This window comes from Apodemus sylvaticus, chromosome 5 (genome assembly GCF_947179515.1).
Source record: "Apodemus sylvaticus chromosome 5, mApoSyl1.1, whole genome shotgun sequence".
NCBI classification, from domain to species: domain Eukaryota; kingdom Metazoa; phylum Chordata; class Mammalia; order Rodentia; family Muridae; genus Apodemus; species Apodemus sylvaticus.
Window position 1 is genome coordinate 18,005,342 of NC_067476.1, and position 19,555 is coordinate 18,024,896.

General features: G+C 42.9%; 1 protein-coding gene across 1 annotated transcript in view; it reads right to left on the minus strand.

Moving 5' to 3' along the window:
* Psmb7 (proteasome 20S subunit beta 7) overlaps positions 1-18,782 on the minus strand; it is a 57,673-nt gene extending 38,891 nt beyond the window's left edge. Inside the window, exons 1-5 of the mRNA XM_052182417.1 lie at positions 18,668-18,782; positions 18,175-18,268; positions 17,003-17,100; positions 14,843-14,983; positions 8,381-8,496 (exon numbers count right to left, since the gene is read on the minus strand). Of these exons, the coding sequence (XP_052038377.1) occupies positions 8,381-8,496; positions 14,843-14,983; positions 17,003-17,100; positions 18,175-18,268; positions 18,668-18,729 (511 nt within the window). The 5' untranslated portion in view covers positions 18,730-18,782. The remainder of the gene's footprint in view (positions 1-8,380; positions 8,497-14,842; positions 14,984-17,002; positions 17,101-18,174; positions 18,269-18,667) is intronic.
* Between the last annotated feature and the right edge of the window lie 773 nt (positions 18,783-19,555).

Below are 19,555 nucleotides of genomic sequence, written 5' to 3' on the forward strand. Positions count from 1 at the left end.
TGAAACTCGAGCTCCCAGTTAAATGCTTTCTTTTATAAACATCGCCTTGGTCATGACATCTCTTTACAGTAATAGAACAGTGACCAAGACATCATCCATGTTCCAATTTTAGGATTCATCTGTCTGTGAGACAAGACATGGTTTGTTTCTGCCTCTCTGTCCCTGTCTTCTAAACTGCCCAGGGCCCTGTAACTGGGACTTGGTAGGTACATTCCAATAATTAGGAAACTATGTACTCAGTTTATCTGGATAGACTTTACCTCAGTGGCCCTCAGAATGACCCCACATCTTCCCTAATGATGCACAGCAATGTTTATTCCTTAAGTTAGTATTCCTAAATTGTCCAAGGGCCTCATTTCCAGGAATGTCATGCTTGAAATGTATTCACATTAATTCTCTATGTGGATAAGCAGGCAAAATAAAAATTTTATATACCATGCCAATGCTGCTACAAGGAACACTGCCAACCTAACGAAAAGACAGTCCCCAAGCTTCTCCTGACATGACTTCAGTCTGCCTAATAAAGCAAAGCTGGCAAGTTCACAGCATAAGCTAATTAATCTGAGAATTAAGTGCCTGCATTTTGTCCATCTAAAAAGAAATGACTAAAACCTTATCTTTCTTAATTTAAAAAAAAAAGTCAAGAGACTCTTGTCCAGTTTTCACAAATCACATTAGTAGTCTCTTCCAAATTAATTTTCTAAAAGGGATGTCAGTAAACTAAAACTTTAACATTCCCTTCTCTAGGTTTCTTCCTCGATAGGTGGAGAAATCTGAGAGCCTCTCCATCTGAAGGTCAAGCACAACAGTAGCTTGTGAAGTATCTTGCCACAGCCGTGCTGCTGCAGGGGGCTTGAGTGTCACTGTCACTGTGGTCAACACGACTGAGACAGGGCCAGACCACAGGGTGGACACCACACTTTTCTCCCAGTAAACCGTCTAAAAGATCCAGACCAGGGCCAGGAGATGACCTGTGCCAGCTGGCCAAAAGAGGAAGACAGGATGGGCAACATATTTAAAGTAGAAAAGTAGACTTTGTACAACCGACTGGTTGCCCACACTATCCTGTGGGCAGGCAAACTTTTGATACCCCTTTCTATCAGTGCTTACTGTCAAATCAACAAAATAAAAACAAAACTAACAAAAAGGAAAACAAAAAAACCACCTTATTACAAAGTGTGGCTTCTACTTCACATAATAAAGTCAGTTTAAACAAAACAGAATATAGATGAGGCATTCATTTTCTCAGACTATGCTAGCAGAAGGCAGAAGCCCCCAGAACGCTCACAACCCAGGAGAGCATCCCACCGAGGAGGGCCCGCGCTCGTGCCATTGTTTGAGGTTTGGGCTGTTGCTCATCCAAAATAAGAAGCATGAATTAAAACAAAATTCAAACTCTGGCAATTCTAGAGCTCTCCCTCAACACCTAGGCCTCCGTCCCCTCAAAAGGATAGAAAGGGGAGAAAGGGAAATCAGCAGAATGAAGACATAAAACCAAACCACCATAGAAATGGAAGCCAGGCTAGGAAGGAGACACCCACCCAGCACCTGCCACAGAACAAGGCTAAGGAAGCAGAAAAGCACAGCGGCGAAGCCGGGTGCTATTAAACTGAGTGCACATGCTTCTGCAAAGCTCTCTTTTTTCACAATGGACAAGGACAGGAAAGAAACAAAAAATAAAACCATGTTGTCTTAAGGTTATATAATTATGAAATATTGAAAATTGTTTTTGACTCTATAAAGCTGTTTCAATAAATACCTGGCTGTTGTTGGCAGGCAAGGTGGAAAATCTACACGAGGAACAATCAAAAACACAAAGACCAAATAAACATCTTTTGGGAATTTGGACAGATACTTTTACTACTCAGAAGCAAGGCTTAATAGCTTAATGAGACAACATCTGTGAGACAGTGATTATCACAGCAGCAGTGTTGTACTGGGACTTGTTGGAGAGGGACATCAAAGGTTCAAATCCCAGCTTTGCCACTTACCAGCTGAGCGATAATAGCTAAATTGCTACATTTCTCATCAATAAAATAGCAATAACAGAATCATCTGCAGACTTTAACAGAAGATAATGTAGCAGCACCCAGCAGACTGTGACATAGAGACACTACATAAATATGTTTTACTTTTAATAAATTTAAAACAATACTAGATTCGATGATAACCAGAAAAGGAGCAGGCACATGAACTCTGCTCTGTGTTGTTTTCCGACAGCTAAATTGGAGTCATATACATAGGACAGGATCAATGCTAACTTGACTCCAGAAATGCAAACTCTAGTCCACAGTAGGCAGCAGCTGAAGTCACTAAGTCCCAGACATTCACTGGTACCACCAAATTATAGAAACAAGATTCTGGCAGGTTCTTAAGATTCTACTCTTACATATCTCAGAATTTTTGCAGAGACAAAAGGGACAACACCAGGAGTGGCAATGAGAATCCGTTCAGGTTGCTGCCACAAAGGTCCAGGATACATACACACAGAAAAAGCTGGAAATGAAACTAAAGAGGGAGCAGCGCGGGTGGAAGAACAGCAGGCGGGCAGTGGCATGAAGAAGGCAGTAAAGAGCACACTGGGAATGGAGGATTAGCCTAAGTGCTCTCCACAATGACAGGGTCATCCCTCTGGACACCGGCCGGTCCATGGCTTCCATATGCCTGGTTTGAACACAACCTACCTTTCTAAGCCTCTTTCATGTCAATGTTCCTTTTGGACGTGAGACTGATGTTGCACAGCAAATCTAACCCAATGAGATTAAGATTGCCTAGGGCGGGAACACCCAAAACAAAAACATCTTGACTTGCAACATCTAGACCCCATTTTGCCTCACCTCTGGCCCCCTGCTGGACCCCCTAGATAGAACCTCTTCAGTCCCCAGCACTGTTCCTGCCTGGTCTCCAATGACACCAACCTGCAGAGCTTGTATCACCATAGGGCCTAAGAGTCTTCCCTGTGGGCAGTGAGGCAGCAAATGTCTTCCTGGTGTTTTCCCATTTCAAACTGGCAAAAAGAGCCAGCGTTTGAGAGGCAGCACCAGAAAGACATCTTTGTGTTCTCCTGGTGAGAATAACTAGTGCCATCTATTTGGAAGGCAATTTGGCAATGGCTCGAGAGGTAAAACATCCTATCTGCTTGCCATCTGTCACTTCTAGGAGCGGCCTGCCCAGCAGCCGTACCTCCTTCCTGTGTCTGGGAAGCCCACCCTTCACGAACAGACTAGACTGGGCTTCACCTTTAGAAGCACCTGCCCTTTCCCACGCAGCTCTGGCAGTATGAAGGACTGCAATATCGGCTCAGACTGTCCGGCCACTGCTGCAACAGCTCTACAGATTACTGGGCTCGCCTGACACAGCCCGTTTCTAAATGGGGATTTTTTTTGTAAAATGCTCTTGGCCCCAAACCCAGTGTTTCCCCCACCCCAGGTAAGTTAGAAAACACATGCTATCAAAAAATCAAAAAAAAAAAAAAAGAAAGAAAGAAAGAAAGAAAGAAAGAAAGAAAGAAAGAAACAAACAAACAAACAAAGAAAGGAGGAAGGAAGGAAGGAAGGAAGGAAGGAAGGAAGGAAGGAAGGAAGGAAGGAAGGAAGGAAGGAAGGAAGGAAGAAAAAAGCAAAACACTCTTCCTTAAATCCTGCAATGATTGTACTGCTTATAAAAGAATTCTAGGGCTGGAGAGATGGCTCAGCAGTTAAGAGCACTGACTGCTCTTCCGAAGGTCCTGAGTTCAAATCTCAGCAACCACATGGTGGCTCACAACCATCTGTAATGAGATATGATGCCTCTTCTGGGGTGTTTAAAGTATACTTAAAGTATGCTACAGTGTACTTACATATAATAATAAAGAAAAAAAGAAATGCAAACAAAGTGATTAATAAAAATGTTTAAAAAAAGAATTCTGACAGAGACATGAACATCCTAATCTAGAAACTTAAATACAAATCAATAGATATACTGGTAAAACTCTAAAAAGCACACCGTTCATCGTTAGAATGACCAGGACGTCACAGTACAGACACTTGAAGCAGTCAATTACAGCAACTACAGAAATAATATTCTCCATATCATTTAGACTCATGGAGAGACAAAAATTCTTAAAACTTAAATCTGCAGATGTCGCTCGGTGACAAAGCACTTCCCTCATATACAAGGCCCTGCTCTGACTTCCAACACCACAAAAAACAAAAAAATAAGAAATCAATAGGAGGTGATTGTGTGAGCCAGCATGGCTTCGTCCATGTATTTCTTTAAATGATACCTATACAGGCAGATAGGTAAGTCAGAAGGACAGATGAAGATTTACCATGAAGGATTTTTCAGGCAAGAAAACAACAAACTCCGCACTAAGAGCAGCAGGCCTTGGGGAGGGTCTGAAGTGACTTACCTTCCCCTTGCATCTCACCATGTGCAGACTACTCCATCAGACAACTCTCCCGGTTACTCTGTTACTGTGCTCCTTTAGAGCTGCACGTGCTCACCTGCTTCATGCCATTCTGAGGCACGAGGCAACAGCTCAGAGGTGGCAGGCACTGCTGAGCACTGTGTCCTCAGCACCAAACACAGTGCCTTACACTGGTGCTGCCAATGAGCATGTGGCAGATGGGCGACAAGAGACTTTTAAGACTCACCGTTTAGAAGTCTCACCCTCTCTCCCACAGGTCCCACTGGCCTTTGCAACCAGCCTTTGCAAACATCTACTCTATGCATCTCTGCAAAGACTATGCCTGTCGTGAGGGTAAGGACCCTCCCATAAACCTCACTCAATAACTGAGGAACTGGCAGGAATGGGCACTTTAATCCCAGCGCTCGGGAAGCTGAGGATCTGTAAGTTTGAGCCATCCTGGTTTACATAGCAAGCTATAGGACAGCTGGGGCTACATAAAGACCTGCCTAAAACAATAAAATAAAAATCTAAACAAATAGTTGAGGAACAAATGTGCAGATGAATAAACAACTCTTGAGGTTAACAACTTATTTGCATTATTAAATCAGACATCAGTCTCAATTCAGTCCTTTAGGACAGCAAAAGCAGACTGTGTAGTGGGCTAAAGAAATATCTTACAAGGTGGGCATGGTGGTAAGCACCTTTAATCTCAGGACTCAGGCAGCAGAGGCAGGTGGATCTCTGTGAGGTCAAGGCCAATTCGGTCTACAAAGCAAGTTCCAGCTCAGCCAGGATTACAGAGTGACAAGGACTTGTCGCAAAGCTTATGAATGGAAAGCACGTGTACATTAGTGAGTGAAAGAGAAGAAACATTCTACAAATTCAGTTACCGACCTGACCTCAATTAAGTTCCTAACACCTAAGACCATGGCAAGCACAAGCAAAATAGGTACCGGACTGCTTACTTCAAACAGCTTTTTCTAAAGTCAGCATGGCAAACCACTATAGTTCAGACACAAGACAAGGGTATTCTCTTTTCTACTTTAAAAATGTTTGGTATCAATGTTATATGTCCTGCCAGGCAGTGGGAGGACTCACCTTTAATCCCAGCACCAAGGAGGCAGAGGCAGATGTATCTCTTGAGTCCGTGACCAGCCTGATCTACCAATTGAGTTCCAGGACAGCCAGGGCTGGAGTGAAACCCTATCTCAAACAAAAACAAAAACAACAACAAAAACAAAACAAAAACAGTGAAATGTCCTGAAACTGGTGGTTTGTATCAGGCTGTTGGAAAGGAAAGACCCTCTCGAAGGACAGGGTGAGGGTTGTGGTGGCAATAAGAGCCTGCCCACACAGGACTGCACTGACAGTCGAATGAAGTGTAGCTTTCCTTGTGCACTGTTACTTTTCTCAAGTTCAGAATCTTTTAAATAAAAAAAAAAAAAATTAAAAAAAAAAAAAATGAAACCAAGCCTGGCCTGATAGCACAGGCCTTCAATCCCAGCATTCTAAGGGGCAATCTCTTGGAGTTCAAAGCCAGCCTTGTCTGCATAGTGAGTTCCAGAACAGCCAGAGCTATGCTGAGACCCTGTCTCAAACCCCACCCACTTTAAAAGAAAAGATGAAGCTGAGTGTAACAGCAGTTTACTATCACTAGCTACTCAAGGCAGCCTAGGCTGTACAGCGAGTTCACACTCAGGGCAAGCAACGTTGTAAGATGAGATACGTCTCAGAGTAAGTCGGCGGCCGAGGCATGGAAACTAACTCAGGGATAAAGCACTCACAAGCACACTTGAGGCCCTGTGTTCAAACTCTGGTACCACCAAAAACAAAATAAAATTCTCCCTTTACTACCACTTCAAGGAATTAGAAGAGGAGAAATAAAAACACTTCAATAGAAAAAAAATCTTAATAAATCACTTTAGAACAATTTTTAAATTATAGTATCTTCATTTTAAGATAATTATGAAGACCCATCTATATATGAAAACAGGGTCATGCACACCTACAGTCCCAACACATGGGAGGCGGAGACAGGATGACCAGAAGCTTAAGGCCATAAAGAATTTGAGGCCATCCTGAGCTATACAAAACCCTATCTGAAACACAAACATTCATTACAAAGATCCACTTGTGGTGTAAGGTTGGTTTTCCTAGTATGGAGGAAACATCTACCATAAAGTGCCCAGTACAGGAACACACTACACAATGGAACAACAAAGTCTCCAAATGGTAACTTCTAACTATGCAAAAAGATCATCTTGCCAACTCCAGAGCCAAGATACAAAGGTAGGTACAGTAAATAGCAAGAAAAACAACAACCATAGACAACTAGATTTACATAATTTGATTCAGAAATGTAATTCAAACTTCCATTTGAAAATGCCAATTTGTCTAAGGAAATTTTTAAATTTTAAAAATAGGGCTGAAGAGATGGCTCAGCAGTTAAGAGCATTGAATGCTCTTTCAGAGGTCCTGAGTTCAATGCCCAGTAACCACATGGTGGCTCACAACAATCTGTAATAGAATCTCTAGCCCTCTTCTGGTGTGTCTAAAGACAGTGATGTACTCACATAAAATAAATATATCTTTTAAAACAAATTTTAAAAAGAATACAAAAACAAAAGAACCCACTATTCTTATCTAGCAATTGGAGCTAAGCCACAAATACAAAAGCCTGACCCCAAAACATTGGAACTGTTGGTAGGCCAGGCACTGTGTACTACTGTGCCACTCACAACAGCCTGGTATCACTTGACACCTTTTCTTTTTCCTGAGACAGGGTTTCTCTGTGTAGCCCTAGCTGTCCTGGAACTCACTCTGTAGAGTAGGCTGGCCTTGAACTCAGAAATTCGCCTGCCTCTGCCTCCCAAGTGCTGGGATTAAAGGTGGCTACCACCACTGCATGGCCATCACTTGACACCTTACAAGTAGGAAACTAGGGTTCTCCACAGCCCCGTAAAAGGGACCCTGCCACTCCAGCTTCATTGAAGAAAGGCCTCTTGGGCTGGCGAGATGGCTCAGTAGCTAAAAAGCATTTGCCACGAAGCTGGATGACCTGAGTGTGATCCCCAGAACCCACATAGAATATTGACCCCATGAGTTGTCCTCCAACCACATGTGTGGCACATGTATGCCTGCCCACAATAAACAAATAAAAGAAATTAAAATGACTTAGAGACTTTGCACCAGTTCCAGTATGTTGAAAGTATGTTGAAAGGAAAGATTTCCACTCAGTCTTTCCACTTACTTAGAGGGCTCAGTCTACTCTAACATCTTCTCCCAGGACCTACCTGCCCAAGCTTCCACTGGCTTATGCCTGCCCACAACTCCCAGATCCTCTTAGGATATTCATAACCTTTTGGTTTTAGATCATTGCAAATTCTCATATAGGTAGAAGAAGTAACAAAGAATTTCCACATATTCTTGACCTGGTTTCTCCAGAGTAACACCTGATGTGACCACAGTTCAGTATTACCTACACTAATAGCCTTTAACTGAATATTTTTCACTTCCTAACATTGCTTTTGACATAGTTTTATAGTTGTTTATTGTCTGTGGATATCTAGTAAATAAATCCTTACAACCAAGAGTCTTTATCTAAATGTGTTCACTAGATTCTTTATACAATTATATAAAGAATCATTTTCAAAAGTCGGGCACAGTGACACAGTCCTTTAATTTCAGCACTCAAAAAGCAGAGGCAGGTGGATCTCTGTGAGTTCAAGGGCAGCCTGGTCTACAAAATGAGTTCCAGGACAGCCAGAGCTATATAGAGAGAAACCCTGTCTCAAAACACAGACACACACACACACACACAAAATTATTTACATCGCCTCCCAAGTTAACAACCCATGGTAGGCACTGGATAAATAGCCAACTAAATAACATCACTGGAATGTACCGTTGCCTCTCTTAGCAATAATGGAAATAGCTCTTCAAAAGAACAATTTGTTTTTTGAGTCTGAAACAAGAAAACATAACACTCACCCATAGTGACGTAAGGCAATTTATCAGTCGATCCATGAGGATAGATGCTGTAGAGATGAGGTCCAGTAACGTCTACTCCCCCCAAAACCAGGGCTGCACCAATGTAACCTTGATACCTGGTGATCAGAATAGACACAAGAAAAGAACTAAGTCCCAAGTCCCTGTAGATTATGCAGAAGTCATGCCTGCATAGGAACCAGGCAGGAACTAAAATCAATTCAACATCTACAATTAGCTACTGTAAACTGTGTGCAGTATACTTAACGGGACTCATTTCAGATCTGACATACAGCCACCTTTTAAAAAGCACTATCATTCCCATTTTAATAAAAAAAAAAAAAAAAAGGGAGGGGGGCAAAATAAAACAAACAAAAGAAACACAAACAAAAACTTGGAGATATAGAGAACTTGTTATTCCAAGACTATCCACACTGGATAATAAGCTCCCAAGGTAGTTAGCAGTGAGGAGTTGCTAAGTTCAGGCCACTCAGCTCTTCCAACAAGCAGTCTCGGCACACAATGCTTCATGTCACATCACCCTTTCCCTCTGAATAAACCCACTACACAACAATCACAGATGCTAGTAAGTAAAATGGAAAACTGCTGTGTAGGTAAAACATAAGATCTGAACAAAGTCAAATAAAAAATGTTTAGGTCCCATTATAAATACCATCACCAGCCTTCCAAATTATCACACTTGCATACTTGTGTCGTGAGTGTCTAGGTGGAGGCTGAGCACCACACTGCACATGAGGTCAGCCGACAACGTACAAAAGAAGTTTGTTCTCTCCGTCAGCACATGGGGTCTGGGACTGTCCAACTCAGACTTTCAAACTTGGCAGCAGGTGCCTTTACCTGCTAAGCTAGCTAGTTGGCCCTTCTTTATCTTTTTCCCCCTCATAAGTCAATGAGACAAAAACTATCACTGGCATTTTCCAAGGAAAAAAAACCTATACTTAAGTATAAGACAGGGCTGGAGAAATGTCTTAAGTCAGGAGTGCTTGATACTTACAAGAATCTGAGCTAAGCTCTCAGCATTCACAACAGGTGACTCACAACTGCCTGTAACTCCAGCTCAGGGAGCCAGTGCTCTCCTTTGGTCTCTGTACAGGTGTGTGTGTGTGTGTGTGTGTTTGTGTGTGCATTCACAAAGACCAAAAACAAAAAAAGAATCTTTTAAAAAAAGTAACATGACCCAACAATGTTACATCTGGCAGATCTTGACCCAAAGTACTAAAGTCAAATGCAAAGCCTTTTTCTCCCCTAAACCACTCTCACTTTATGTAATTCACCCAAAATGTCACCAGATATGAAGGACAATACTATGCTGGCTTAAATTTTTAAATTTACATTTTTATCAAAACATTATATAAAATTGAACTCTGGCCAGGCATGATAATGCAAACCCTTTAATGCCAGCACTTGAGGGGTAGAGGTAGTAGATCTCTGTAAGTTCAAGGCCAGTCTGATCTACACAGCAGGTTCCAGGTCAACTAGAGATACAGTGAGACTGTGTCTCAAAAAATAAGTAAATAAATAACCTTTCCAAACTGTACTAAATAAAAATGAAGCACTGGAGAGAAAAAGAAACTATTAGAGAGAGTAAATTAAAGCAAATGTAAAAATTGTTTGTATGTAATAGGCTATATGATCCACCAGAGGGAGCTTTATATTTAAAATTAAGATCTGTATTTTTTAAATCAGTGTCATAAATGACGAGTTGGTCTCATGCTATAACTGGTGCACTTATTTGTTAGTAACAATTCCCCTGCATTAGCATGCTGGCTTCACATACAAGTGCTGAGCAGGAGAGGAGAGATTATAGCTCTACTCAGGGTCTCTCCTCTGGAAAGTGGGCTCAAGCACTAACCTCCCTGCAGACAGCACTGAGAATGCAGAGCTACCAGGCCAGAGGACAAGGGCAGGACACACAGCAAAGCAAGGGCAAATATAAGCCAATACCAAAGGTGACACTGACCACAAAGTCCCTAAAGGTTACTGCTACATTATTCTTCTACCATCATTCTAACTTTTAAAAACAGGACAGAAAGTTGTATCTTTATTTTAAATCTCCTGATCTACAATTATTGGCACTATTTTGTTTTAAATGTCATGTGACCTACGGAAACCTCTTTAGGCCAAGGAGCTCACAGTATTCACAGACGCAGGTGTCTGATGGTCACTCCTCACACAAGGAAAGGGGGATATACTAAGGGTGAGGCAGGTCTCAGGAAGAAAAGCAGGCACTATTTGCATGATAACGGGCTTGAGGGCTGATCTTGGTGGGCCACACGCCTGGAAAGAGAGAACCTCCACTGAAGAACTGCCTCTACTAGATTAGCCTAAGGGCACTTTTCTTGATTACTAATTATGGAAGCCCACTACTGGCAGTACTATTCCTAGGTATGTGGTTCTGAACTAGATTTAAAAAATCTAGCCAGGCGGTGATGGCATACACTTTTAATCCCAGCACTTGGGAGGCAGAGGCAGGCAGATTTCTGAGTTCAAGGCCAGCCTGGTCTACACATTGTGTTCCAGGACAGTCAGGGCTACACAGAGAAACCCTGTCTCGAAAAACCAAAAAAGAAAAAAGAAAAAAAAAAAAATCTTATCTGGGCAGTGATGCCACACACCTTTATCCCAGCACCTAGGAGGCAGAGGCAGGTGGATCTCTGAATTTGAGGCCATCCCAGTCTACAGAGAGAGTTCCAGGACAGCCAGGGCATCGAGAGAAATCCTGTATAGAGGGGAAAAAAAATCTAGCTAAGAAAGTCAGAGGGAGCAAGCCAGTAAGCAAGCAGTGTTCCTCTGTGGTCTCTGTTTCAGGCTCTTGACCTGAGTTCTTGCCTTGGTACCCCTGGAAGATGAAGTAAACCCTTTCCTTTCCAATTTGTTTTCAATAAGGGTATTTACCACAGCAACAGAAAAACAAACTAGAAAAACACTGCTTCCCACTTATCTTAGGGGGTCCATTCCTGCCCAAACATCATGACTGTGAAGCAAGTTGGGGAGGAAAGGGTTTACTCAGCTTACACATTCACATTGCTGTTCATCACCAAAGGATGTCAGGACTGGAACTCACACACCTCAGGAAGCAGGAGCTGATGCAGAGGCCCTAGAGGGATGTTACTTACTGGCTTGCTTCCCCTGGCTTGCTCAGCTTGCCCAAGACTACCAGCCCAGGGATGGCATCACCTGCAATGGGTCCCCCCCCCTTGATCACTAACTGAGAAAATGCCCCAGAGCTGGATCTCATGGAGGCATTTACTCAACTGAAGCTCCTTTCTCTGTGATAACTACAGCATGTGTCTAGTTGACACACAAAACCAGTCAGTACAATTGACCCCTTGTCAACCCGACACACAGACACATCACTATTAAGCCTCAACCCCTACTTTCTCATTCATCCCCAAGACCTAAATAACTTTAAAAGTCCCACGGTCTTTACAAAGTTTTGTTTGTTTGTTTGTTTTTTTCCAAGACAGAGTTTCTCTGTGTAGCCCTGGCTGTCCTGGAACTCACTTTGCAGACCAGGCTGTCCTCCAACTCAGAAATCTGCCTGCCTCAGCCTCCCAAGTGCTAGAATTAAAGGAGTGCGCCACCACCGCCCGGCTATATATTCTTACATATTAAAATTTCAATACCTTTAAAATATCTTTCCACTGGGCAGTGGTGGTGGCGCATACCTTTAATCCTAGCACTTGGGAGACAGAGGCGGGTGAATTTCTGAATTCAAGGCCAGCCTAGTCTACAGAGTGAGTTCCAGGACAGCCAAGACTATTCAGAGAAACCCTGTCTCAAAAAACCAAAACAATACAAAACAAACAAAAGAATCAAGCTCTTTTAAAATCCAAAGTCTTTACAATTAAAAGTCTCTTAACTGTGGGCTACACTAAAATACTTTATTCCTTTAAGAGGGAAAAATATCGGGGCACAGTCACAATCAAAAGCAAATCCAGATTCCAACCGTCCAGTGTCTGGGATTCACTCACGATCTTCAGGGCTTCTCCAAGGGCTTGGGTCACTTCTTTAGCCCTGCCCTTTGTAGCACTCCCCTTGTCTTCTAGGCTCCAGCTGCCTGTACTCCACTGCTGCTGCTGTTCTAGTTGGTCATTTCATGGTACTGGCATTTCCAAACCACTGCTGTCTTCCACTGTAACTAGGCTTCACCAACAGCCTCTCATAGGCTCTCTTCATGGTGACAAGCCTCAACTCCTTTGCAAGACCCCTTCAGTCCTGGGCCATCATCAATTGCAACTGAGGGTGCACCTCACCAATGGCCTTCCACAGCCCCTCATAGTGCCAAGCCTCAGCTGCTCTTCATGACCCCTTCATGTCTTCAAATCCAGCACCACCTGGGTGACTCTCACACATTACCAAGTCCAGCCACAGCACGAGGTACAACCTTAGCTTTCTCTGGAACACAGCCTCTTTTTGCTCTCAGGAAACACTTCCCAGAAGGTTTCACCTCAGTGATGCTGGTCTCTTTTTAACCACCACTAATTTCTTAGCTCCAGCTAACCAACAGCAATAGTCCCAGTAATGCAAAGGTTTTGCTTTAGTAGTTCTGGTATCTTGCTAATCACAGCTGGTTCTTCAGCCTCAGCTAACCAAAACCACAGAATCTTCACAATCAAAACAGCAATGGCCCTGATAAGAGTCTTTAATCTTCCCTCTGAAATTTCACAAGCCAGGCCTCCATCTTCTGCACCTGTTCTCAACATTATCTTCCAAGCTCCTACACAACTTCCCACAGATCTCTTAAGAATGGATCTTCTAGTCCAAAGTTCCAAAGTCCTTCCACAGTCCTCCCCAAAACATGGTCAGGTTGTCACAGGAATACCCCACTATGCTGGTACCAAATTGTCTTAGTCAGGGTTTCTATTCTTGCACAAACATCATGACCAAGAAGCAAATTGAGAAGGAAAGGGTTTACTCAGCTTACAAATTCACATTGCTGTTCACCACCAAAGGATCTCAGGACTGCAACTCACACAGGACAGGAAACAGGAGCTGATGCAGAGGCCATGGAGGGATGTTTCTTACTGGCTTGCTTCCCCTGGCTTGCTCAGCCTGCTCTCTTATAGAACCCAAGAGCACCAACCCAGAGATGGTACCACCCACAATGGGCCCTTCTGCCTTGATCACTAATTGAGAAAATGCCTTACAGCTGCATCTCATGGAGGCATTTCCTCACCTGCAGCTCCTTTCTCTCTAATAACTCCAGCATGTGTTATAAGATGACACAAAACTAGCCACTATGCCACTTATGTAGAACACATGAGAAAAACATCAAAGATTTAAGATTTTAAAACATCAAAACCTCTACAAAGTAATAATTTGATTATTAATGGGGGAAAAAACCAAAACTCCATATGAGTGTGTGGGAGTTACAGAATGAAATTTAGAAACCAGTTTATGTATGCATGTATGTGAAAATATATTGTATATGTATATGCATACATGTATATGTAATATATATATTCATGCATGTATACGTATATCTACATGTATATGTAAAAAAGGTGTGTAGCACCACTGCCTGGCTTACACCTGTTTATTTTAAACAGGATACAGTAATAGACCTTAACTCATAGTTAAAGGAAAACATGAAACAGTGCAAGGCCAAGTGAGAAGAGGCAGGCTGGGTAAAAATCAGTATTATTTAACCCACTTTACCCACTAATACATGATTATAAGTCACTTCTCACTATACTGTTATTTTGCTGCTAAAAAGGGAAAGAAAAAACAAACAGTTGTGTTAGCTGGGCAGTAGAGGCTTTTAATCCCAGCACTCAGGAGGAGGCAGAGGCAGGTAGATCTCTGAAAGTTTGAGGCCAGCCTGGTCTTCAGAGATAGTTCCATTTCAGTCAAGCTACACAGAGAAACACTGTCTTGAAAAACAAAAACAAACAGACGAAAACAAAGTTGTGTTTAAATGGTAGTGAAATTAGTAGGATTATCAAGATAAATCAAAGTACAGTTTTGCTGTAACCAAAAGTGGTCTTATCCAGTAATATCTCTATGCTACAGGAAATTACTACACTGGCCATAATTCAGGGTAAATCATCCCCATATGATACATCAGACCATACAATCCATTTCATTATCAAATGCTTTAAAAATTAAAAATAGCAGCTGGGTGGTGGTGGCACACGCCTGTAATCCCAGCACTTTGGGAGGCAGAGGCAGGCGGATTTCTGAGTTCAAGGCCAGCCTGGTCTACACAGTGAGTTCCAGGACAGCCAGGGCTACACATAGAAACCCTATCTCGGGAAAACAAACAAACAAACAAACAAATTAATTAAAAGTAGCTTTCTAATTGATTTCTGGAACAAAATGTGTTCTTCTGAATATTTTTCCCTAGTTTCCAGGCAGCTTCATGCTTAAAATCTAAGGCTTAAAAAAAAAAAAGAAAGAAAGAGAAGAGAGCCTGCAGAAGTCCACAGCCTGGAGCCTTACCTGAAAAGCATCTGCTTCAACATCCGATTGGCTGTGACAACTCTCGGAAGGCGGCCAGTGGTGAGCGAGTGGAGCTCCAGGTTGGAAGAAATGAGCTGGGTTGTCATGTCTGTGTCTGCAGCTGTGCCAGCACCACAGCAACTGAAACACACCAGAGGATCACCGCATCAGTTACCAGAGAGCTCGAGTCAGGCAGAGCCTCGCAGCTAACTCCACAAACTGCCAGTGCATGAGCAGTGTTGAGTGGTCTGCAATGCAACTCTGTCCAACCAACCTTAAACTTTAAATGAAGACACACAACCAATGACATAAAACATATTCTCTATGGCGCAATGGGACATTTCTAATAATCCATTTCTCTGCACCAGAATGTATGTTTTAGTCCTATTACATCCAAATTGTACAAAAGAAGGCAGTGTGTTAAAGTCTTACAATTCAATATTGACACTACACAGTCTTGATTTATTATTTCGGAACTGAGTAAAGAAAACATGGAGTAGAAAATTATAATATACCATAAAACAACAGAGGTACAATAGGGTCTGGGAAGATGGAGAACAAAGCAATTAGTTCCTTTTTGCTTGTCTTTACAGTGTGTGTGTGTGTGTGTAAAACACACATTGTACCATGTAAGCATGTGGGCAGTCAGAGAACGTCTTTCAGAATTTGGTTCTGTCCTTTGATGTAGATCCTGAGGATCCAACTTCAGTCAGGTTTGGTGGCAACCTGCTGAACCACCTCATCAGCCCTGAAAACAGTGAATTCTGAGTGTTAATGCAAGGGGTTTTTGTTTGTTCGGTTGGTTGGGTTTTTTTTGTTTTGTTTTGTTTTGAGCTGGCTTTGGAAGAACAGAAACTGTCTAAAAGTAGAAGAGTGTTTTTACTTTGTTTTTTTAAATCTTATTCATGTCTGTATGTGCAAGTATCTGCGTGAAAGTCTGAATACATCTGTGTGCGGATACTCTCAGAAACCCCCAAAAGGACATTGGATCCCCTGGAACTAGAATTACAGGCATTTGTGAACAGCCTGAATGAGTGCTGGGATCCAAACTCTGGTCCTCGTGACGGAGCATGAATGCTCTTAACTGCTCTCTTACCCTGGGAAGGGCATTTTTTAACTAGAGCCACTTGCATAAACGATGGAGAAACTCATACTTAAAGAGGAACAGGAATAAGAACATTCAAGAAGAAACTGGAACATAAGCTGCCTGAGGGGGTAATACAAGGTCTCAAACATCACACCAGAATTTCAATTTTACCTAGAAAATAATGTAGAAGCCCAATGTCTCTCAAGAAGCTTTTAAAGAGGAAAGGGCATGACAGACTCTGTGTTTTACAGAAGTATGGCAGAAGAGTGAACATTAGTAAAGAAACCAGAAGCAGAAAAATTCTAAAAGATAGTCTCTGACCTCCACATGCTTCAATGGCACAAGTGTGTCACAGACACACACACACACACACACACACACACACACACACAGTGTAAAGACAAGCAAAAAGGAACTAATTGCTTTGTTCTCCATCTTCCCAGGCCCTATTGTACCTCTGTTATTTTATGGTATATTATGATTTCTCTTCCATTTTTTCTTTACTCAGTTCTGAAATAATAAGTCAAGACTGTGTAGCTAAAACTGTCCGGCTGAGAAAAAAAGGACCCACATAAAGGCCATTGCAGAGAGGAAGGCAGAGGGGCATGGGTTCTAGAGGAACATGGGAAGCACAACTTCCTACCAACTCCAAAAGACGGAAGCAACAGAAGGGTGTGGCCCTGAGGAGGGCAGGTAACAAGTTAGGTTCTGAACTATTCATGTGACACAGTCTCATTTACCCTAGATTAGCCTCAAATTCCCTATGGAGCCAAGGCTGACCTTGAACTCCTGGCTTTCCTGCGGTCCCCCTCCCCAGGGCTCAATCACAGGCTTCACCTCACTCCCCACTTCCTGCAGTGCTGAGACAGAGCCCAGGACTCGGAGACAGGACTCGGAGCACGCTACATAAACACTCTACGAGCTGACATACACCCCAGCCCAGAAACACATCTAAGAGAGTTAAAAAACAGTCTCAACAGCAAGCAGGTTGCAAAGAAGTTGCTAGAGAAGGTCCATTTGTAGTCCTAATATGCCAGAAGATTTCAGAGTAGTTCAAATTCATCAATACTTACTAAATATTAGGAGATATGAAGTGAATTTTTGAACAGTTTTTGTCAGCAACAACCATCCCTTCAGTTGCTCTTGTGTCTGCTCCAAGAACTATGCCATCCTATTTTTAGAGAAAAAAAAAATTTTCAGCAACTTACATACACAAGGTATTAAGAAAAACAATGTCCATTCTCTGCTCCCATAATTCCATACCCCCAGTCAAAATTCAAACTATTGTCCTACATTGTTAGTACATCCTTAATAAATATTAATGGCTAAACCCTGGGGTGATTAAGACTCATTTCCATCTTCAATCAAGACTCAGAGATTCAATAAATTCCTTACAAATCACAGAGCTAAACTGGAAAAGAAAAAAACATGGAACGAAGACCCACAAATCTTTCCAACAAAACAGGTCAGCAAAGTTGTTCATCAAGTAAAAAACACTAATCATGCAAGCCTGCAAAACTGACTTCCATTCCAACAATCCATATGAAGCTCAGAATGGTCTCCACCAAGTTGTTCCCTGACCTCTACACTTGTCCCATAGCATATGCACATATACAGAGGAAATTAAGAAAACAGTCAGCTCTATTAGTTTTTGAGATGTGTCTCTCTTCACCCATTAACAACATTAATCACTAGCTTTTATGATCTTTACAGTTTATTTCAGTATTTAACTCTGTGAAAAAAAAGCTGAGGACAGAGTGGCTTGCCTCTAATCACTTAATCCCAACATTCCGGAAGCAGAAGCAGGTGAATCTCTAGGAATTTAAAGCAGCCTGATCTACATGGTATGTTCCAGGACAGTCAGGGCTATATAATGAGACCTTGTCTCAGAATAGGGGAGAGGGGAGACTAAAACTGCCCAAGCAGTTCTGTACAAACAGTATCGATGCATTAAACATCTAGACAAACCAATTAATCCCAAATTCTATGCTTTTCCCTTATAGAATCCTGCTTCCTATCGTACCATAGGAAAAGTCAAATTGCCCTCATATCTAAAACTTCAAAATGAGTAAATGCAAACTGTTTAACACCAAAACCGCCGGATTAAAGCATTTCTAATAAAAGCCGTTTTTCATGATGCACTCGGACATTTGCACTGGCAGATCTAGCTGGAAGCTTGAGTCCAGGTGGTCTAACTACCGTTAATAGGTGAATTACTGCTACGGTCGGCTTGTCTAGGGCTTACCTTATAGACCACCCCCGCGATGGTAGTGCCAGTTTTCCGAGCTTTCGGAAGCTTGAACCCCTTTTTTGCAAAATCAGCTTCCAAGACAGCATTCCTAAGGGAAGGCAGAGAAATCAAGTGTTAGCGGACAAGACCACTGGCGCGAAGAGTGGGTGCTTAGGAGGAAGCGCAGTTTGCTTCCATCCCGGTCTGTTCACTGGATTCTCCTATCATCAGCACCACCCGCGAGGAATTACAGATCGGGGCTGTGACTTCCCCCGGACCCGCAAAGCCACAGGAAGGACCAAATCCTTACACACTGGCACGGGGAGAGGGCCGCGGCGGCCTCAGAAGCAGCCCGCGCTGAGGCCCGATTCCCTGAGTCACACGGCCGCGGGCACCATCCCCACACTCGCCTCACGCCCCGGGCCCAGGCCGCAGCCCAGCTCCGACCTGGGATCCCTACTCGGAGCTCCTACTCGGGTCCCGATCGCGCCCCCGGGCCTGAACACACCTGCGGCAATTATCAAAAGAAAAGCCTCCGACCGGTGGCTGAAACACCGACACAGCCGCCATCTTCCCAAGAAAGTGTTTCCGGGCCGAGGGCGGAGCGACCGAAAAGAACTTAACACTTCCGGCGCTGCGAGCGAACAGGATGAGAGGGCGGGGCAAACTTCGAACCGGCGCGATTGGACATAGAGTTCCTGCGTTCTCACTTCCTAGAGAGGTTCGGATCTTTGAAGTACCGAGGACCAGCCGAAGGGATGGTATTTGTTAAGTCAGATAATAAAATTCTCCCAGTTCCCAAATCTCCTGACGCTCAGACCAGGAGATTTCTACGGTTAAATTAGAATCCGGCGTGTTTCAGGGACATCCACACACGCCAGGTCCCAGGCAAAGCCGCTGTACAAATCCCTTCAACTCACTTATTTCTTCCTGTGTAGGTGTAGCCGAGCTTTCACCTTCCTCAGAAAGCCAAACAGACACATGGAAAGATGTTTCGTGCCCTGAGTCATGAGAAAAAGGCAACCCCAAACCCCTAGTGCGACACTGCTTTTGAACTCACTACAATAACTGGAGTCGGACAGAGAAAATCACAAGTGTTAAAGAGAATGTATAAAAATTTTTAACACTCATATGTGACAGGTGGGAATGTAAAATGATCATCTGCTCCGGAAAATGAACTGGATCTTAAACCAAAATTATCACTGTCATACGTGATATGTTCCAGAAGAACTGGAACGCTAAGTTCACAAATGCTTCTTCACAAATGTGCATAACAACCAGGCAAGTCTGGAAACAGCACAAATGCCCACTGACGGATGAAGGAATAAACAAGTTGTGGTTTATCAACACAGTGGAATTGTATTCGGCCATAAAAGGGACGGTCACCTACTAAATC